This window comes from Notothenia rossii (assembly GCF_949606895.1).
Source record: "Notothenia rossii genome assembly, chromosome: 5".
Lineage (NCBI taxonomy): Eukaryota > Metazoa > Chordata > Actinopteri > Perciformes > Nototheniidae > Notothenia > Notothenia rossii.
In genome coordinates this window covers 20,615,528-20,636,916 of record NC_136903.1, presented here as the reverse complement: position 1 = coordinate 20,636,916, position 21,389 = coordinate 20,615,528, and the positions used below count along the sequence as shown (strand labels likewise).

The 21,389-nt window shown below is 39.7% G+C and overlaps 1 protein-coding gene across 3 annotated transcripts; it reads left to right on the top strand.

Moving 5' to 3' along the window:
• Positions 1-956: 956 nt before the first annotated feature.
• Positions 957-20,387, top strand: rfx4 (regulatory factor X, 4). 3 transcript variants are annotated; one of them, XM_079682374.1, is made up of 18 exons: positions 957-2,080; positions 4,694-4,780; positions 4,993-5,053; positions 7,949-8,072; positions 9,330-9,391; positions 10,093-10,306; positions 10,774-10,851; positions 10,988-11,151; positions 12,163-12,263; positions 12,369-12,427; positions 12,539-12,683; positions 12,984-13,078; positions 13,605-13,722; positions 15,122-15,241; positions 15,750-15,908; positions 16,007-16,166; positions 16,252-16,390; positions 18,989-20,387. In XM_079682374.1, exons 1-18 carry the CDS (start codon positions 2,038-2,040, stop codon positions 19,259-19,261), a joined length of 2,202 nt encoding a protein of 733 aa, XP_079538500.1. In that variant the 5' UTR covers positions 957-2,037; the 3' UTR covers positions 19,262-20,387. The 3 variants fall into 3 exon arrangements, with proteins under 3 accessions (XP_079538500.1, XP_079538499.1, XP_079538501.1); XM_079682373.1 differs by having other exon boundaries at positions 962-2,080; positions 15,747-15,908; positions 18,989-20,384; XM_079682375.1 differs by having other exon boundaries at positions 965-2,080; positions 15,747-15,908; positions 16,046-16,166; positions 18,989-20,382.
• The last annotated feature ends 1,002 nt before the right edge of the window (positions 20,388-21,389 follow it).

The window sequence follows — 21,389 nt, the reverse complement described above, 5'->3', positions numbered from 1 at the left end:
TCTGTCTAATCATTAATCAAGTAATATTTGCACCTGTATGGTTTTATAGAGCTTGATGGCATGATAGGCTTAATATATCGACTTTCAATTACAATATTTACACATTATTTGTTGCCTGATCCGGTCCATTAGAATGAATCGGTTGCCCATAAAATGAATGAGTTTAGTTTGTGGTGTTTTTTTGTTTGTATTTATAAACTGAGATGAAGACATCCCTCCTGTAGATGTGCAGACAGCTGGATGCTCGGTGAGGACTTACTGTATACAAGCAAGCGCCACTTTTGTGGTTTACATCAATGGGAAGAGAAAGTAGCTTTGAGTCATACGGTTTCCTCTTTAGGACCAAAGCCTTAATGCCACCAACATGTCGTATATAGCGTAACAGTACCCCCCACTCGCACATACACACACAACTCAATTGGGGCCTTTTCACTGAACAAAAGCAGTACACATCCGTTTGTGCGGGCTGAGTGGAAGAGGCTCTTTTGGTGGCTGCACCTGTCCTTTTTTATGAGCCTCTAATAAGCAGATAACTGTGTCTTCCACTGAGGGAGATACAGACTCCACCTTCTCCTTATTTGACTGAAATTAATTAGATCCTCCTTTTGAGGTCACGGCTGTGCATTAGCCACCATTTAGCCCTTTGAATAGTGCTCTCATTAGTGGGCTGTTAACGTACAGATTTGTTGTTTAATCCTTTCTTAGACACCAAGAGAATTTACAGATAATAGGAAATGATTAAAATGTTATGATGAACAGTTTCTTTTACATCATTCCAAAGTCCTTTTGACCTGTCACTCATTGAGCAGCTTCTTTCTTCCCACATGAGTCTGAAAGGACGCACAGACCTGCTCTAACTAAGTATGACCCTCTGTACAGTGTCCCATGTGATGTTACTGCCACCCTGTCCCACACGTGCTCACAGGTGGCTGCACGGTGTGTGTGTGTGTGTGTGTGTGTGTGTGTGTGTGTCGGGGAGTAGCAGCAGTGGTGCCCACGCCTGCGCACTGGTAGAGAAAGTCCTCCTTTGCTATCCGTGGTGTGGTGAGTAATTCAGCCATAATCCGCCTTTCTCCTCTCCCCTCTTCTTTCCCCTCTCCTCTCCCCCTCTCCTGTGGTTCCATTCATATTCTAATCACAGCTTTCGCTTCTCCAGCTCTCAGGCACTCCATCAGAGCCCTCCCAGCCTCGGGCTTTGCACTTTTACTTCCCCCCCTTTGTGACCGTTCCCTCTTCTGAGAGGCACACCAAAAATAAGGTTGCCACAGCGAAAGAGTGAGTGAAAAACAGGTGAAAATCCACCATCAAAAATCCACATTGGTGCAGTTTTTCCAATGTTTGATTGTGTGCCTGAGAACACGATGGCTCGAATCAAAAAAGTTATCCTAAAGATTGTTAACGGTTGAAGGAGGTGATAAACTCACCAAATGCAACAAGTGTCCATGGGATGTGAAATGTGAATTAAAATGAGAAGGAAAAGCAGGAGCGGCAGTTGTGTAGGCATGTATGTTTATATGGAGCTCTGGGGTGTATAAAAACGTATTAAATGCCATAATGGAAGACGGGGAGGCCACAGTGTTAAGACTGCGTAGATCTAAGCCTCTTTTTTTTTCGTTGGGAGGGAGCTTTTCTTATTCAAAACAGCTCCACAAAAGACTTCCAGTGAGCCTTGCCACATCCCCATCTGACTTGGGGCCATTCATCAGCCTTCCAAGCCTATCAATGACATGTCCCCATCAGGGCTCCTATAAAATCAGCCCCTTTCCCATGAAACATCAGCAAACATTTTGACGGGTCTGGCTTTCCCCCCGCTGGATTTCTGGAGTCTCTACCCCCCCCTTTCCTCCCTTATTCCCACCTCCCCCCTTATTCTCCGCCAACACCACCCTCTCTGGGCGAACCTCAGATCCTCAACATCTCCTGTGACGGGCAGTGGTCACGGAAACACACTGCGAGACAAGGGGAGAGCCGCTGAGGAGGGGGAAACGTGCACTAAGCCATTTTCTTGGAGGAGCCAGTGTCGTTGATGGGAAGAGGATGCATTGCGGGCTGCTGGAGGAGCCTGATATGGATTCCACAGGTCAGTCGTCTTATTCCGCTCTGCTTTGTCTGGATGTGTTGAGGGAACCAGCAGAAATGTTGTGTGAGCTTCTGCTGATGCTCTTCTGGAGGTCTCACACTTTCAATGCAGTCAGGAACTGTCCGGATGCTCGGCCGATGATTTTTCTCACGGTTTTCTCACTTGTTTCCTTTGAATTTTAATTTCCTAAATTATTTATGAATGACTGTTTTTGGTCACGCACATTTATCAGAAGTGCTGTTATGTTATAAGTGTTTCACTTTTTGCTTAATATATAAGTCACAGAAAGCAGGGAATTGCTATTAGATCTTTCAGTTGTGGCTCGGTCCAGTGGCTTCTAGTTTTTTACAGTTAAACCAACTTTAATGATCTTCGTTCATCATAATTAACAGTAGTAACAAATGCCCATAGAGGTTCAAAGTGATCTGTATTTGCTCTTCAGCTTATTTTTAAGTTTTGCTTAAGATTGGAACACTAAAGCAAAACTGAACTTTATTAGTTAAGAATAATCATTAATATATATTTGTATTTTATCGTGTTGACATACCTAGATTATTTGGTTTTCAGAAACAATAATGATTAAGGCCCATGCTGATAAAAGATTAAAATAAAAACAGTTAAGTTGTTTCAATGTGTTAAAATGTGTTAAGGGGATTTATTGACTTTGGTTTAAGACATTTAAAATTGTTTACATTCTTAAAGATCACATTTGTAGTGTGCTGGTGCAGTGGAGAGTAGTTTAGCCCAGAATGTGTTAATAAATGAGAGAAGGTCCGTTTCACTTGTTGATCAAATGTAATCCAATTATTTAGATCCCATACTTATCTGTCCCTGTGGCAAATGAAGCGTAAGATCTGAGCCTCTGTGGAGAATTACCTCCACTTCAGTGGATTCACCTTTTTAATACAGGCTTTTTCTTTAGCCATGAGCAAAGACTGCCGATAATGATGATGCATGTCAGTCGGCCGTCAGTGAGTCACTAGAGTTACATTTCAAATGCTGGGCTGTTTTATAATTGTTTAACATGCATTGTGTTTGGCGAGGAAAATACTGTTAGTCAGTTAGTAATGTGGGATGTGATGATAATAACAAACATTAATTAAAATCAATAAATAGTACATTTCTAATCATAAAATGTCACTACCATGGAGAGAAAACACTTGTTCCCTTTTCAGCGTGCCAGTTTTTATTTTCTGCTGTGCAGGGATGAGACATTTTGACCTCGTCTCACAGCACATGCTGAACATCGAGCTGTAGATAACCCATCCCTCGTGTAAACTTTCAAACTTTTAAATATCTGCGACCTCCTCATGGGCTGCACCAACAGGTCGTCCTGCAAGGAGTCTGTCCTAGCAACAGCTGCTATATTTATGGTTGTCAGCTCACATGCAGAAAAAATAAGATTTAAAGAAAGGTAATGTTTTTATTTTGTTAAAAGTAACATGTTGAGTACTGTATGTGCTGTGTTAACTTCCGAGGTAGTTTAGGCTACTAATTTTAGGTTACATAACATTTTATTCACCAGATTTAGTGGGAAATATAATACTTTTTAATCTATTTCTTTGTTTAGGACAAATACCCAAGTAATAGTGTCTAATTAGCTTCTTATTATAATACAACAATGAAAACACAACATTTTGCATTAATATAAACAAGAATAATAGTATTAATGTCCAATGCCCTTCCTAATTACACTTGTCAAATAAAGTTTGTAAAACTAATACAACCAGAATTTTAAATGGATTTCCACTCTACGTATCAGGCTGTTTCTACATGAAAGCTTTGGTGATTTGCTGCAGCCTGCTCACAGAAAGCACACCAGTTGAGCTATTTCTAAGTAGAAATTAAAATGGGACAATGGCCTCTATTCCACCACTCTGCCTCAGTAATGTGCGCAGGCTCTTTTAAGAGAGTGTGTACTCTCGTAGTCTCCTGGGAACAATGCTGGATTCCTGCCGTCCTGGTGAAAACATTTCAAATAGAGCAATGGCCGCACCGCTGCCTATACAATTGATTGTTGTCAGCTCGCCCTGTCACATTACCAACAGTTAAAGTGTCCTGTATAGCTAGTGATTTGCACTGTTTATGTAAATACAGCTTTGGATCTATTATACTGCGGACAAAATGAGTTCACCTCAGGAAGTGAGTTTTTTTAACAGTGTCAGTTTCAACGATATTTTATACAAAGAAATAGAAAAACTGCTATTAACTGTTTGAGCCAAATAAAAATTAAAAGGCCTGTCGGCACATATTTAAATATCTTATTATTTTCGACTAGTTTCAAATAAACATGTCTCCCGTCCTGGAAGAGGTAACCCTCCTCTGTTGCTCTCCCCCGAGGTTTCTTCCATTTCCCCCATTAACTGTGGGGTTTCTTTGGACGTTTTTCCTTGTCCGATGTGAGGGTCTAAGGACAGAGGGTGTCTTACTCGTAATTCATATTCTGTAAGAACTGTAAAGTCCCCTGAGACTAGTGTAAGATGTGTGATATTGGGGTATATAAATAAACTTTGATTGATTGACAAACATAAAACATAACATCGTTTTTTGAGTTTACTAAGAGGCGACAATTTGTGCAGCTCTGTGATCTGTGGTCCTTCATGTCTTTTTTAGAGAGTTGGATTGAACGATGCCTCAACGAGAGTGAGAGCAAGCGATACTCCAGTCACACGTCTCTGGGGAACATGTCCAATGATGAACGTAAGCAGGACGAACTCTGTTACACTAAAACCACTGACTTCACATCTCATAGCTGCTGTTTATCCATTAATACAATAAGTGTCATTTAATGATGACAGTTTATATTATTGTGTCCGTTACACACACTTTCAATGGTGCTATATGTGTGACTGTAATTTGACGTGAATAACTACGTTTTCATCCCTAAATCCTAAATGTGACGTGTGTTACAGATGAAGAAAAAGAAAACAACAGGGCCTCTAAACCACATTCGACACCGGCTACTCTTGAATGGTAAGTTACAAAAAGATATTTGTGTATATGTCCTTCAGTCGGATGAAAAACTTTAAGTGGAAAATTGTGAACAACAAAAAAACAACAATATATGTCAAACAGCAGTAATGAAATGTAAAATGATGTAGGGAAGTCTTTGAATAAGTATTACTAAAGCTTCTATTCTCCAGATGAAATGTAAAACACTTGTGCTGAATATGCTATATATCCTTAAGTAAGTAATAATTCTCAGTCATGTTTGATACCAAATTTGCCTCCTTGGTTCCCCGTATGTTTGCACATGGTGAGCAAATGTAGTATTTTGAAAATAAATCCTAATAACAAAGTCTTCAGTCTTATCATGATAATATAAGAGATAATTTTATTCTTATCTTTCCAAATGGGGAAGTTTGATGTGTCCTATCATAGAAAGATATTATGCAAACAGTCTTAATGAGAAGAGCAGCTTTGACATGTATCAGATCTTTGTCCTCTGCTTGTATGAAATACAAACCCCACACATGCCTGTAGTTCATATCTTTCTGTCTGTTGCACTGCCCCATGACCAGTGACACCATTTACTAATAGTATTCAAAAAGCACATGGTCTAATGAATATTTATGCTGATTTAAGCTGCACTGCAGGGGGCTGAAACCCAGCGTGAGGAACATGAGTTGGGTCAATGTACCTTTTTAAAGAGAGGCATTATGGACATAAATGATGCTATAAGTGGCCTTTATGATAGTTTCACTCCGCATATAGAGACTTTTTTTTCTTTTGAGTGAAATTTAAATACAGAAAAAATTACATTTTAAAAAGAAAAACCTCACAATACCTCTACATTTGCAACCATAATTTTTAACTGATGATTGCGTTTTCATTGTAAAACCAGAAATAATATATTTGTTCGTTGGACGGCTTGACCACTATTTGTGTTTGAGTTTGTGAAAGTCACTAAAATTAGGTTTATGTATTTAACAAGATCAATAGAGACTAGCCATTCATGAATAAACCAGTATTATGAAATACAAAGAAAAACTGAAAACATAAAAAAAAAATTCAGAAGACGAAGTAGAAGTAGAAGTCATAACTCTGATAACGACAGGAACGGCCTCTGACAGCTTTTATGTCCAGCAAGAACAAATATTAGATTTATTAAGAACTGAGCAGAGAAGTTACACAAGCTCAGAAAGCAGAGAAAACATTGAAATTAGCATTGTACTATTCAATGATCTGAAAACAACTTGAGAAAATTGTGAAATGAAGTTCCTTGGTGTGGTTTTAGACCACAAAATCAGCTGGATACCTCATATCACTCATGTAAAAGCAAAACTGGCTAAAACCATCGCAATTTTGGGAAAAGCCAGATACATTCTGGACTACAACTCATTGTATACTCTATACAACACACTAATATTGCCATATCTGATTTACTGTGTGGAGATTTGGGGAAACACGTACAAAACCAACCTACAGCCGTAGTACATTACAAAAACATTACAAAAAAGGGCTATAAGAGTTATCAATAATTTTGGATATCTTGAACACACTAATGTATTATTTTTGAAGTCACACATATTGAAGTTCATTGACCTGGTTAAATTTAAAACGGCACAAATCATGTACAGAGCAAGACATAATCTACTACCTAGGAAATTAAAAAAATTGTTCGTAGACAGAGAGGGTGGGTATAATTTGAGAGGAAATCTACATTTTAAACAACTCAAGGTCAGTCTGTTTTTCACATTTATTATTTGTTTTTTTAAATCTGTTCGAAATAAAGATGTAAATTAAATGAAGATACTAACACACATGTTTTATATTTATTTTAAATGTAAGTAATGATGCAGGTGAGATGGTGGCAGGGTTTAATATTGACTGCATTGAATATAACAACTTTATGTAGTTTGTTAACGCTCTGAAGATCCAGACTCTGTGTATTCTAGCATTTTTACAAAATGGACGTTACATGTATTAAAACTAACAGGGGCCCTCATACTATGAACATATTTGATTAATAAGTGAAGGAGTTGTTCCTAACATTTAAAAAAAACAACATGTACGCTCATTGTAAAATATGTCAGCCATGTTATATTTAAAATCACTACAGACCTATTTGCAGTTATTTTGCAGCAGAGATTTTCTTCTAACTGCGTTATCTGCCGTTTGAATTGAGTAAAAATGCAGTTGATGTGTTAGGGGCTGTCTTTACTAATGCAAACTGTAGAAAAGATTTCAAAACCATAAATGATAAAAAAAAATCCATCTTTTACCAAATCTGCCACAAAACAAGTGACATGTTTAAAGGAGGGAAATACACATCAGAAATCACAGCAATTATACTGGTGTTCCTCAAGGCTCATATTTGGGTCAATCCCTATTTGATTTATTCTCATTTTGTTGTTCCTTGCAAGGAGTTACACAGACAATGTGATTAAATATGTTTGCAATGATCCTTATTTACGGCTAGTTGACAAGCCTGTCAGCATGTTTATAGCAGGAAACACAGCACGCATTCAGATGTTTTATTGAGGCTTTAAAACTGCATTGAGTTTTTACTTTGTTAGGGAAATACTGCAAATACAACTTCCACAGTCACAGATCTGACTATCTGACTATCTGATGCATTATCAAGTACAGAACAAAATATCCATACATTGTAGATGGAGCAAAATTAATAAAAACATTTAAAAAAAAAAAAAAAAAAGCATTTTAAAACTTTGGAACTGTAAATCAGGTGTTTATTTCCGTCATATAAATTACTCTTAGCAAGTAGAAACAGTCATGAAATAAACAAAAACCAATCACTGCATCCATTTATTTAGCTGACGTTAATTTAATCTGGCTTTTTAAACATTTACACAGTGAAGTACTGCTTGTTTGTTGTGTACTGAACATCCTAATTATGATCCACAGGCTAGAAGAGAACTATGAGATAGCTGAAGGTGTGTGTATCCCCAGAAGTGCCCTCTACATGCACTACCTAGACTTCAGTGAGAAGCAAGACACGCAGCCTGTGAACGCAGCCAGCTTCGGAAAGGTACGATTTAAACAGAGATGAAGTAAAGATGAAGGTCTAGCAATCCTTCCCTTTGTCCATCCAGTTTAACTCGTGATCATTTTTAAAATGTCTGGATAACACATGAAACTACATCTCTAGTTTTTCTTGTGTTTTAGTGTACATATATATTTATATGTGTTACACACTGTGAATTAAAAGTAATCAGAGCAAAATGACTCAGAATTAGAAATCTTTATTGGATGTTTTACGAAAGCAATAATCTCATGCGCTAAATCAGCCGTGAGCATCAGTGTGACCATTGCATGCCTGGCTTGGTTCTGTGCAGCTCTCTGGCTGCTGTTGAAGTAATATCCACTGCAGCTCAGTGTGACGCGAGCAAAGCTCTGCGCTCGCTCACTGAACACATAATCTCGAGCCAAAGGAGATGTGCTTTGGTCTGTTCCCACAACCCCAAGAAGTTCTTCAGCCTTGCTACCCCCAGCCATCCCGGTACCCTGGACTCAGGCCCCAACCCCCAACCCTGCCCACCCCCACCCCTCCGCAGCTCCTGTCGGAAGATATTGAAAAAGAGAAGGGGCCTGGATTAATGTGTAATTAAAGGAAATTTGGAAGGGTGAGATGTTGCGGAATGTTAGATCAGTGGCTGGAGCAGTGTGGGGTGTCCTTTAGGAAGGCTTCATTGATTCAGGACAAACAAACGAGAGAGGGCCCGGACTGCCTCCCTGTCTGCTCATTTATCAAGCGGGGCCTGACAGAAACTTCACAGCTTGGCCTCTTTTTTCATCCCACACAATGGAGAGCTACACTGTTTGCTAAAGTTTCTGCACCATGAGTTGGACCAAGGAGCCAATCTCTTTGGACAAAAAGAGAGGAAAGGAAGAAGGAGGGAGTGGAGAAGAGAAAGAGAGTGAGAAGGAGAGAGGACGGGTGGGTGGACAGATGAGGGGAGACTGTTGATATAGGGAAAAAGTAATACCCCTGGATGTCATAAATGGTTGGCTCTCAAAGCTTGTGTTCTCCTCTCAGACCTCCCTGTGGATACAGCGCTGAGACTTTAATGTTATGCAAACTTTATCAGGCAAAAATACACTCACAAATGTACATTTTATAAAGATCTTATAGTATGGCTCCTTTTATCACTTGTATCCATATTTATATTATAATAGTATAATTTTTTTTCTTTACTTTCATGAAATACTTAGAATGAATTTGGTGTAACCTTGCACTCTTTAGTTAAAGCACACTGACTAACGATTTCTCTCCTACACCGAACAGATCATAAGGCAACAGTTTCCAGCATTAACTACCCGAAGACTGGGGACAAGAGGGCAGTCGAAGTAAGTTGGTCTTTTTACATATTTCTCACTTATTATCAGACCCTCTCCCCAAAAACTGAGAACAATTTCAATCAAACATGAAAATGCAGCAACAGAACATATCAAATGAAATAAATATTAACAATTTAACACAAACAAGTTGTCAAGCCTTAGATTGAAGTAACACAGGATAACAACACGAACAAATAATGTTGTAATATATTTGTACAGAACACCACATGTAATGTTGGTTAAGATCTGAAGTTGTTTTTAATAAGATCCTTTTGTTCTTTCAAAATATATAGAGAGAAATCAGAGAGCAAGATCGAATCCTATGAAACAAACCTTTTCTACAAATGTATAAAGCATTCTAACAAATGTATTAGTTGGATATAAATGTGGTAAATGCTTGTACGCTGCTCGTGCTCTTTCTGCATGTCATGTATCTTTGCTATGTATATAAATGTCATGTTCTTGTATGTTGTATGTGAGGGCACTGCGGATGGAAATTAGCTTAAAGCAAAAAATCCGGCTCATTTACGCTTGTAAGCATTGTTTTGTTTTAAAGTGTTCATGATGTGCACTGTCCCGGTTCAAATTCAATTTCTAAAAGCGTTTATTCCCTTTTCATTGCTTTTTTTAGCCCAGTTTTCTAAAGCTGCAGTTTGAAGTGTTTGTACTTAGAAGATGTTATTCAAGCGTTCCCCCTCTGCTCTCCTCAGGTACCACTACTACGGCATAGCGGTGAAGGAGTCCTCTCAGTATTACGATGTGATGTACTCCAAAAAGGGAGCTGCGTGGGTGAACGAGACGGGGAAGAAAGAGGTCACAAAGCAGACAGTGGCGTATTCACCGCGCTCCAAACTGGGGACACTCCTGCCAGAGTTTCCAAATGTCAAAGACCTAAATTTGCCCGCCAACCTGTCAGAAGAGAGGGTAAACAGGAGTTTTAAAAGTCCATCCTTACAGCAACCCCCCTTCTCCCAAACTCTCCCTGCCATCTCACCATCTCTGCGCCCCCTCTGGCTCCAGCCTTTTATCTGCCGGGACCTTCACAGGGTTTGCATTTAGAGAAGGACCTTGAGGATTTATATGCTGGCTCCTCACTAACTCTTAATCTTTGGGGGAGATAATAAGATCTAGCAACGAACAAAGGATAGGCACTAGCTGTCCGGCTTTTAAAGAGGGGCCATGATTTTAAATGGTTTGTGTTTTGCTGATCTCTAAAGCTCGTTTTATATTACTCAGCTCCAGCCTAGACCTGTAACATGTATTTATTGGTTCTCATGCTTTGTACAAGATTTATTCTCTTGTTTTTCTACTGCTCTTTTTACTTTTCCCAAACAGATAAAAGCTGTTAAGTTTGTGATGCAATTAGATTAATCCTGCGTTGTTACCCACAGGTGTCAACCTTCATCATGATGTACAGAACGCACTGTCAGAGGATACTGGACACTGTTATTAGAGCCAACTTCGATGAGGCAAGTTACTCCCCTTTTCGAACCATTTCAACAAACAGTTTGATTCTATTTTATGAATTCCAATAGATGTCAATGTTAAAAGAAGACCCTTTATTTCCAGTAGTATTGAATATCATGTTGTGTGTGTTACTTTCAGGTCCAAAGCTTCTTGCTGCACTTCTGGCAGGGCATGCCCCCCCACATGCTCCCTGTCCTCGGCTCCAACACCGTGGTGAACATAGTCGGTGTTTGTGACTCCATCCTCTACAAGGCCATCTCTGGGGTGCTGATGCCCACCGTCCTGCAAGCACTGCCTGATAGGTGAGCACCTGTTGAGAAACCTTCACTCTAAAATTGTGTTACATTTTCTGTTACTAAAACTGGATAGGATGTATGGATGTCTTTTACTGCTCTGACTTCATAGCATTTAGAGACATTTGTTTTGCAGTCTGAACTCAAGCTGCTGCATTAACGTAATGCCATGGTTAAGATTCAGTTTGGTAATTTAAGCTGTTTACCAAACATTAGGCTGCCTAGCAGTTTTTCCTTCATAACAATAATACAATTTCCTTCCAAGGCTCACTTCTTGCTGTACTATACCTTTTACTATGTAATACTGTTAAATAAGCAGCATAATATATGATGTGTACCATTATGTAAAACACAGTGTTCATTGCAGTTACATAGCATGTCTTTCTCATGGTCTGCATGAACACCATTCGGGTTCATTTAAAAAAAGTGAAAGGGTTTGCTGTGGTCTGATTCTTTGAGTATTTTTGAATACGTAGCTTATTGAAAATGTAATTGTTACTCTGAAATTATAAGTTAAAACCTCAGTTTGACGAAACGTGTTCATTGTCAAAAAGAAATTCAGGCATAATCAACATAAATGACCTGGACCCCTAAATCGAGCTGTTTTTCTCTATCACATGTGAAATTAAACTAAATATCATTGTTTTGTGGAAAAGTCCTCATCTTTTTTATTTTTACTATTTTTTTATATTTATCAAATATTATACATATATTTATATATACTGAGATCTTTGGTATGTTATAAGTGTGTGTATTGTTTGCAACCTGATGCATTAAAGACTAAAAACATAGCATTAGCTGCTCACCAAAGCTGGGCGCGCTGTGGAGGGTCATGTCCCGGATGACTCTGGTACCAAAGCACGACCACATGAGCAGGAACTGTTGGGCCACCCGGGTCTCTTCGCTGCCACCAAGTCTGTCAATATATAAACATTGACAGACTTGATACAGGGAATAAATGGCCATTATTAATATTCTTTATGGTTTTAATAATGTTTCTGTTTTCTCTCATCCACACAGTTTGACTCAGGTTATTCGAAAATTTGCCAAACAACTTGATGAGTGGCTCAAAATAGCACTTCACGAACTTCCTGAAAACCTGAGGAATATCAAATTTGAATGTAACTATAACATCACATCTCAACATAATGTACTTCTTAAGAATGTTATTTTAAAACAGAAATGTTACATGATAACAATACTAACCATGTTTTTCTTGTTTTCAGTATCAAGGAGATTTTCCCAGATTCTAAAGCGGCAAACATCATTAAACCATCTCTGTCAGGTGCATATCTTGTTCTGAATGTTTTTTAATAAAATCCATATGAACAAACAGAGCTGATAAGGGATATGGGTATGCTCGTGTTGGTAATATTGTCGATGTATCTGTCCCCAGGCGTCTCGGACTGTGATAAACAGTGCTGACATTACCTTTCAAATGCTGGAGGACTGGAGGAATGTGGACTTGAACAGCATCACTAAGCAGACACTTTACACCATGGAGGACTCACAAGATGATCACAGGCAGCTTATTATCCACTGTAAGTCCACGCTTTAAACTGACTCTAACACACCCAGCCAGAATGACACTCTACTGCCACGCAGAGTGACAATCCTTCCCACGACCGGCAGAGCCAAAGCATTAATGATGGAGAGCAAAAGGTTAGACAAGTTTGCTCTCCCCTGAAACACCCTGCAGAGCATCTCCAATTCACTCCGGCATCACTCCTCTGAATCTGTCCTGATGGGGTCAGAGGTCAAAGGTCATGGAAGTTGGGAGTTTTTTAGTTTTAGAGTGATGTAAAACACCATTTAACCTGAGGATCTCTCTCCTGTCTCAGTGTATCAGGAGTTTGACCGTCTGTTGGAGGAGCAGTCTCCCATCGAGGCGTACATCGAGTGGCTGGACTCCATGGTGGACCGCTGTGTCGTCAAGGTCAGACAGCAAATACTTTTTTTTCACTCATTTTGATAAAGATTTGGGTTAAAACCTCGTCTGACTCAGCATTACCTTATTCACAAATAAAGTTAATATATTTTCAATGTTTGATTCTACGAAGTGATTTTAGCTAAATGATTCAAGTGTTTGCGCAGCAGAAGTCCGATTATTCTGCCCTTAAAAAGACACCTGTGGCTGAAAGACACTCGTCTCTGCGTGTCTTTCTTACACAGAGGCACTTACGCTGCAATCCTCCCAGTTAATGATGTCTTCAAGCTTCCCATTTGCGTCCATTATGTGCCAGATATGGGCTTGTAAAATCTGGTCGCCCTGGTAACGTCTTGGGCTGCCCAGACAATAGTTCAATAGGAAGGCGTGTCCCCGGGGGCAAATTAAATAGTTGACTTGTTGACATGTTTTTCGTTCCTGAGGGTTAAGCCCCAATGCGGACCCAGGGGTTAATTCTACCCCGGCTTCCCAACCCTTCCCCCTCCTTTCTCATGGAAATGTTCTCTCTCTCTAGGTGGCAGCGAAGAGGCCCGGGTGCCTGAAGAAGGTGGCCCAACAGTTCCTGCTCATGTGGTCGTGCTTTGGTACCAGAGTCATCCGGGACATGACCCTCCACAGCGCGCCCAGCTTTGGTGAGCAGCTAATGCTATGTTTTTAGTCTCTAATGCATCAGGTTGCAAACAATACACACACTTATAACATACCAAAGATCTCAGTGGTAAAACATGTGTTAAGCAACAACATAACTTCTTCAATTGCAAATAAAGAGTTTCTTCTTCTATAAAAGGCTCTGTGAATAAAACCGTCCACTATTAAGGCTTGTGTATCCCTTAAATCAAAATGATATTGTTGAATCTTGCTTTTCTTATGGCAGAATTTATTTTATTTTTTTCAGGAGGCAACACTTTTGTAATTTAGATTATACGTAACATTAATGGACCAACCTTCCTATTACATAACTGTATATGATTATTTTTTTGCTGAGCATCAATACTAAATTATATTAAATTAAAGATTGAATATCGCTTATCCAGGGATTTTATACCTTTTATACATCCCAGCTAAAGATCTTTTTGGTAAGCTGCAACACCGAAACGTTGTAAAAAGCAGTGTTGAACTATAAACGTGTGCATATTTACTATTTCTAGGGATCAGCAGCAACAAATAAACATTTCTTAATTCTTTTTTAAATTGTATTGTTCTCAGTTCTCAAATAAGGAAAGAGGAGAAACAAATAAAATGGCTGCTCTAATAGCTTGTTGATTGTATTAAGAGAAGAGTAGTTAAAATAAAATGGCGTGTCTTTCCTCTGCGTGGCCCGGTCTGTGAATATCAAAGACACAGCTGGTTGCAGTGTTTTGATAAAGCAGGTCTCTGTGCACAAACAGCTAATTAACAAAAGGCGCCCCTCCCCTCTCCCGATGTGTTTGCCTGTATTTTCCATTTTATGACCGGTCAGTGTTACACCCCTCTCCCTTGAATAGCCACAAGTTTTTATTATGCGCACGGCAGCGGCAGGGACCCGCACAATGACACAATTGTGACACTTCCCTCACATGCCACAGTCTCCTCTTCCGTGTGACCCCGGGGTCAGCTGACATATTTCTGGCACTGATTCGGTACACGGAAACAAGCGTACGCGCTTCTTTTTAATAACAGCCGCCCTCATGTCACTCTGCAGGATGTGGTGTCATCGCTCAGATGCTTTTAGAATCGCTTTAGTTGTAACAGCCGTCATCATTTATGACCATAATAAAGATGCAAGGATTAGTCGATTAATGGCAAATGTAGTTACGAAGATTTTTGGTTTTATTTGATGTCCACCTTTTTAAGACATCACCTTGGACTTTCAGAGTCTAGGACAGACTTTTTTTTAACTTATTTCTGCCATTCAATAGACCAACATGTAATAGCTAAATAGATAAGGGAACATCCTTTGTCACACTGTGTGTTTTTTACAAACAATAACTTCTAAAAGAAGTGTGAGTCGTCTTCCTTCTGTATATAACTAGTCCTGTCTTCTGTACGCAGGGTCCTTCCACCTGATCCATCTCATGTTTGATGATTATGTGCTCTACCTGCTGGAGTCCCTGCACTGCCAGGAGAGAGCCATCGAGCTCATGAGGGCCATGAAGGCAGAGGGCAGCACAGGTGAGATCATTAATGACAGTATAGCTGCAAACATGCCTTGCAGGGTAGTAGAATAAGAGGATTGTATCACTGAAACGGTCCTAGCATGATGCGCTGTTATTTGTTGAAATCGTTGGCATGCTTTTTTCACTTAGATTTGTGTAGATTTACTTTGTTGTGTGGACTTTATTCAGTTTGTCACTTTATTTTGTACACAGTTCATATGCTTTGCCCCCATATGTGTGTTTTCCTTGTACACATTCAGCAATCACTCCTAAAGAGTTTAACCCTACATGAGACTTATATTTGGCTCAAACAAACTGTACTAAAAACAGCTGTCAAAAAAGATGAGGATAAAATAAAGACAATTTAAGAATATAAATGTTGTTGTCCAGGAAATAAAGGGGAGTAGCTGAGAAAGCACAAGTGGTGGGATTTTAGGGAATTTTGAGTGATGAGAGAGTATCTTCATATTTTTTTATTTGATAAGACTGTCTAATAGTCTGTCCTCTCTTGACTCCTTCAGCAGAGAGAGAGGAGGAATTCCCGGTGAAAGAACCCACCCCCACCTCCCCCTCTCCAGGATCCTTCTCTCCCGCTCGCTCGGTGCACTCAGTGGGCGTTTCCTCGGCCAGCTCCCCCACTGCAGCCGTGTCCCCGGAGTTCAGCGGGGTCCCCACCACCACAGGTGAGACCCTCCTCTCAGTCACACACAGACATGCTCTCACCGCACATAGCTTCTTGGAGCCAACACATTTTCTTTGTGTCCGTATATGTGTCTACCAGGCGCTGTTCAGTCATATACCTGGTCCCTTACATACACAGTGACAACAGCCGGCGGCTCCACTCCTGAGGCCGGACAGCAGCTGTCCTGCATGAGGAACAGCGCTCCAGTCCCCCCACCATCCTCCACCCACCGCCTGCCTGTGTACAGAGAGGAGCATGGGTAATTATTATGATTTAAGCATTAAATTATTTGTATATGTTGGAGAATTTCTTTAATGGGTTTTAACTTTCTTACCTCATTCCAGGTATACTGGTAGCTACAACTATGGAAGCTACGCCAACCAGCACCCTCACTCCATCCAGAGCCAGTATCCCAGTCTGGCCCATGATCCGGCGATCCCACCCCCCCTCCACTACTCCGCCTACCACCGCTCTTCTGCACAGGTCAGTACCAGGCAACTTCATTGCAATGAACATAAAGCATACATTAAAGCAAGAGTCCTTATTCCAATATTGTACATGATTAATAGTACTGACATATTATCACCAACATTTACTCAAACATTCAAAGGTAAAACAATTGATAGATTGTATCCTAACAAAAAGGTTGGCATTCAGTAGTTTATACAAAACAATGATACAAATAGGGCCCAAAGAGTAAAAACAAAACAATAGGACAAAATCCAGACAGTCAGAATGCTGTCAATATTAGTGTCTGTGGTGCTGGAAATATCACAAATGTAACATAATTAAGAACTAATTACATAATACAGTGCAGGAATAATGATTACAATTTATAATATAAAATACAAATGAAATTACAGTTTATAACTGGATACAAATGTGGTTTGTGCAAAGCCTAACTTCACAAGTAACTGACCAACAGTTCAGCAGCATACTTAAGATTGTGTTTAAAATATGAAACTTAGTAACCGTAGTTGTCAGGAAAAAAGTGATAGAGAAAGCGTTCAATCTTTATCTCTGAAATGTCATGGAGTAGAAGTATAAAGTGGCATTTAATGGGATTACTTAAATTAAATAGGTGTTACCTACATTTTAACTGTTGATTTCTCACTGGCGAGATTAGCACCTTGTTTAAATTGCAGATAAGGATGATGTCCATAGAGAGAGATGAAAATGAGTGTGACATGACTCAATAACATAAAACAAATGTTTCTGATGTTTGCAAAAATATCTGTGAATACGAGCGTGTGTCGACTAAGTGTTACTAATGGTTAAACTGAATGAGTCTACACTACAGAGCAGTTTGCAATTGTGCTATGTTTGTTAATTATGATAAGATCAAATTGGAAGAAGAAGATGGTATATGTGCAAAAATGTGCCCATTTGTTAGTATACAACATTTACGTCAATATTAGAGAATTTGTTTGGAGGCTATGCTTTGAAGTCAGATGAAGACTGAAGATTTAAACAGGAGGAGGTGAGATGAGATTAAGACGCTGATTTTACAGCTCGTGTAGCGCCTGGAGTGAGTTTACTCTTTTGATGGTAATTTCCCGTGGAGGGCCCTCCAGCTGACATCAGCTGGGCCTCAGCGGTCGCAGTGTGTCTAACAGTCCAGAATCAGCCTCTCTACACAGCGGAAGCAGACAGAGAAAGGTGGCTTGGCCGGGCCAAGAGAGGCCCTGCTCTGTTACTCCTCTTTCCACTTCTCAATAGTCTCTTCATCTGTTTGAGCCAGTAGCCACGGAGCAGAGCAAGGGGGCGTTTATTAAAATATTGTTATTCAATGGTCTCTTTTCTGCTTGTGAACAAGAGGCAGCTGAGCCGTCTGTTCTGCTCTCTGACCTGCACTGACTGTCTTTTTCCATGCCATGATCCCTCATAATGGAATCAACTGTCGTGTTTATATTTAGTGAGAAAAGGAAAAGGGTGCTACTTCCACTTTTTTTTTTTAAGCCTGTCTGAGCTTAAATCGGGCACAATGCCTGTGCTTTGTCCGTGTGAGAGGTTGGGGATGGAGCTGAGATGAAAACAAAACCTTGTCGGGTCCCCATCTGTTCAAAATATTGTTGTCATCTCGCAGATTTAGTCGGAGCTGTTTGGCATCAGTCACCAAAGGCAACAAAAATAACACCGGAAAACCACTCTTTCAGCGGAGCTAGAGTCTAATTTTCTTAAGTGGCTTAATTTTCTATTTCGACACTGGTACAACTTGTGAAGCAATTTCCCCTGACAGGAAATTACCATCAGCAGGGTCAGTTCACACCCAACGCTACAGAGCGAACAAAGCGTCCTATAAGATATTGGCTGGACTAAAGCTACCTTTGAGGACACTGCGGTCATGTCCTCTGTACGTGCTCTGGGAATATTTTGGTTTCAGCAAGTCAGAACTGCATGTTGAAGTTTGACTACTTTTATCCCAATTAATAAAGTAAAGGATCCCGTATTTCTACATTTGTTTATTCCTGGCAACATTTTGAAATTCATTAAAGGAATAGTTGATGTTTTGGGAAAGGCACTTTTTTGCCAACTTTTGATTGATTGAAGATTGATACCAATCTCATATCTGTTTATAGGGCTACATCCACCAGCTGATTATATTAGCTTAGCATAAAGACTGGCTTGTTGAATTGCCTTGTGTTGAAAGGTGCTATATAAATAAACTTTCCATGCCTTGCCTTGAAGACTCATGGAAACAGCTAGTTGAGCTTCAAAGGGTACAACGTTTGCTTTATCAGTTAGCTCACTAACTAATGTTAACTACTAACACACTGACACGTTGTATCTTATATCGTCTGTACGATGTAACATCCTGAGAGAAACCAGAACAAAAATGTGACCTTTCCTGATCAGTTGTTGCTCAGAGTTGTTGCTGTTCAGGTCCAGATTTGTTTTTTTAAATGAAATTGGCTGCCAAATCTGAACGTCTTAATATTCAATTACTTGATTCATTGATTATTCAAATCACTGATAATGAGTCTTATAGGATATTCTGATATCTTCGCTGCATATGCTAGGCTTCTCACAACCCTTAATGCCACTGCACCAGCATAACTTATTTCCTCTTCTCCTCCACAGTACCAGCTCAACGGCCAGATGGCTCGGATGGAGCCTTGCTTGATGGGCAGCACTCCTCGGTTGCACCCGGCACCTGTCGCCCCCCGGTGGCCAGATGTGTCGCCAGCTAACAGCTGTTACACCAGCCCACCTATGCATTCATCGCGCTATGCTGCCTCTGGTGACATGTACTCTCCCCTGGGCCCACGCAGGAACTCAGAGTACGAACACTCGCAGCATTTCCCCGGCTTTGCCTACATAAACGGGGAGGCCACCACAGGCTGGGCGAAATAAACTCAATCACTGCTGTGGACAGCCGTGAGCAACTCCAGGCCTTCCAAACGGGTGGATGCAAAGACTCTGAACACTTCCGATCAAGTACATCACAATAGGAAGACTAGAGAATGGAAAGTACCGATGCAAGGTATAAGGAATCATGGTATGGACGAACTGACAATTTGAAATGACTGATGATTGTGGTGTAACTTGTGCCGAGGTTTAATGACATTTCTTCAACACTTTTGCTCACTGCTGGAGGAAAATAATCATGTATGTTGAACCTGCAGCAAAATCATTTCACATGTGCAATGCTGCTGCCAAGCTGTGCCTTTTGTTTTAAGGAATGTACACCTCTGTTTCCCTCGTCATCAACAAAATATCCCATCAACACTCAGTCAGTTTGTCAATGACTGACAGATCAGTGTGCCGTAAGCTGTGTATCCTCAGTAAACCGCTGCATCCTCCCGTTGCTCAGCTATGTGCAGCATCCTGTCGTGGGCTCGCTGCAGCAAGTTGGTTTGCTGCAGGATGGATGATCTGCACTGCCTTAACGTTACCAGTTTATACAGCGGCACAAATCCAAGATTAACAAATCATAGGACGGATATAAACTCCTTGATCAGTGTGTTAAGGTGTCTCCATCTTGGATAGTTTTTTTTAATGATTGAATGCTGTGACTCAAAAACAACTGTGTGAGTGTATTCTGTCGCGAACTTTTTTGCTGTTTTCCCGTGACAATATAAATATATATATATATATATAGTATGTATTTTCTGTAACTTTGTAACATGGTGTATCCTTTATTTTCTATGTTACAATTGGTACTTTGTTCTCTGTTTTGTATGGTTAGTGAAAGATGCACTAACCTAGGTTTGTGTGTTTTATGATGCACTCAAAGCTACTGAGGACCTATTACCCTATGGGTATTTATAAAAAGGGAAATTATCAAAGTGTACAGTAACATAAAGTCTAGTCACTTTCTGTAAATAAAAGCACTGGAAACCGTCTGTGGTGACGATTTAAAATCTTTGTCAAATGTGTCTTTGTCCAAACATTTTCTTTGTTCTTTTATAATCATGCACGAAAATTTCCAAATGTTAACAAAGTTCAATTAAACACATTATTGTATCGGGTTAATAACCAAAATGAACGTCAGCACTAAAGTTAAGTCTTTGATTTATTATATAATTGTATTTTAATGTTTGACTATAAAACAGCTTTAAATGTATTTTATTGATTTGTTATTTAAAATGTTACTTTAATTTACTAAATATGACATCTTTATTTCTAATGATGGAAAGGTCTATTTCACAATGCGTCCCTCCACTTTCAGCTTCCATCAAATTTCCAGTTCACACTTTGTTGTTGGAGAAAGAAAAACATTTTCTGAAGTCGTCTGAGCTGATTGTTGCTTCTCTCTCCTCATGCAGTGACAACACGGTGGGGGGCTGGGCCCGTGGAACAAGGGCCACACTGCAGAAAGAATTACATTTCTATAGAGAGAATTTCCTGCTGTGCTGGGGTCATTGCACCTCAGTCCCGTAACCTTTGACCTCTGACCCCTGCCGAAATTTGTATTTATTGGTACATAGATCCTCTGTGTTATGGCTCCAAAATCCTTTGGGATTCACAACTGACCAGATAAACCTGTTAATGCATAAAAAATGGCACCCCATCATTTTGGTATAATCAGCTGAGCTCAGTTTCAATATCCACGTGTTGAAGAATTCAGAGGGAGATTTAATGTTTTCGGTGTGTTTGCAACAGGACGTCCCTGTCAGCTGTGAGAAACATGTCCTGCATAACCAGTAGCTCTCATCTTTTATGTGCTTTAAAATAAATCTATAACTCAGATATTGAAGCGTATTTCTTAATATAAAAACAAAAAAGAAAATATTGAAAATGTAAGATTACAGACAAGTATAATTTCCACTTTCACATTGGGTAGTGGTTAAACAAGCAATATATATCTGTAAAATGAGTGATGGTGTCAGTGGATTCATAAATACACCTGAATTAAAAAACGGATTAATTCAATTACCTCATAAATTATTCCTGTTCATGGTCTTAATAGAAACTATGTTAAATATTTTAGGGAGGAAAACATATATCTACTATCACAGTTATTGGCAGTTTAGATTCA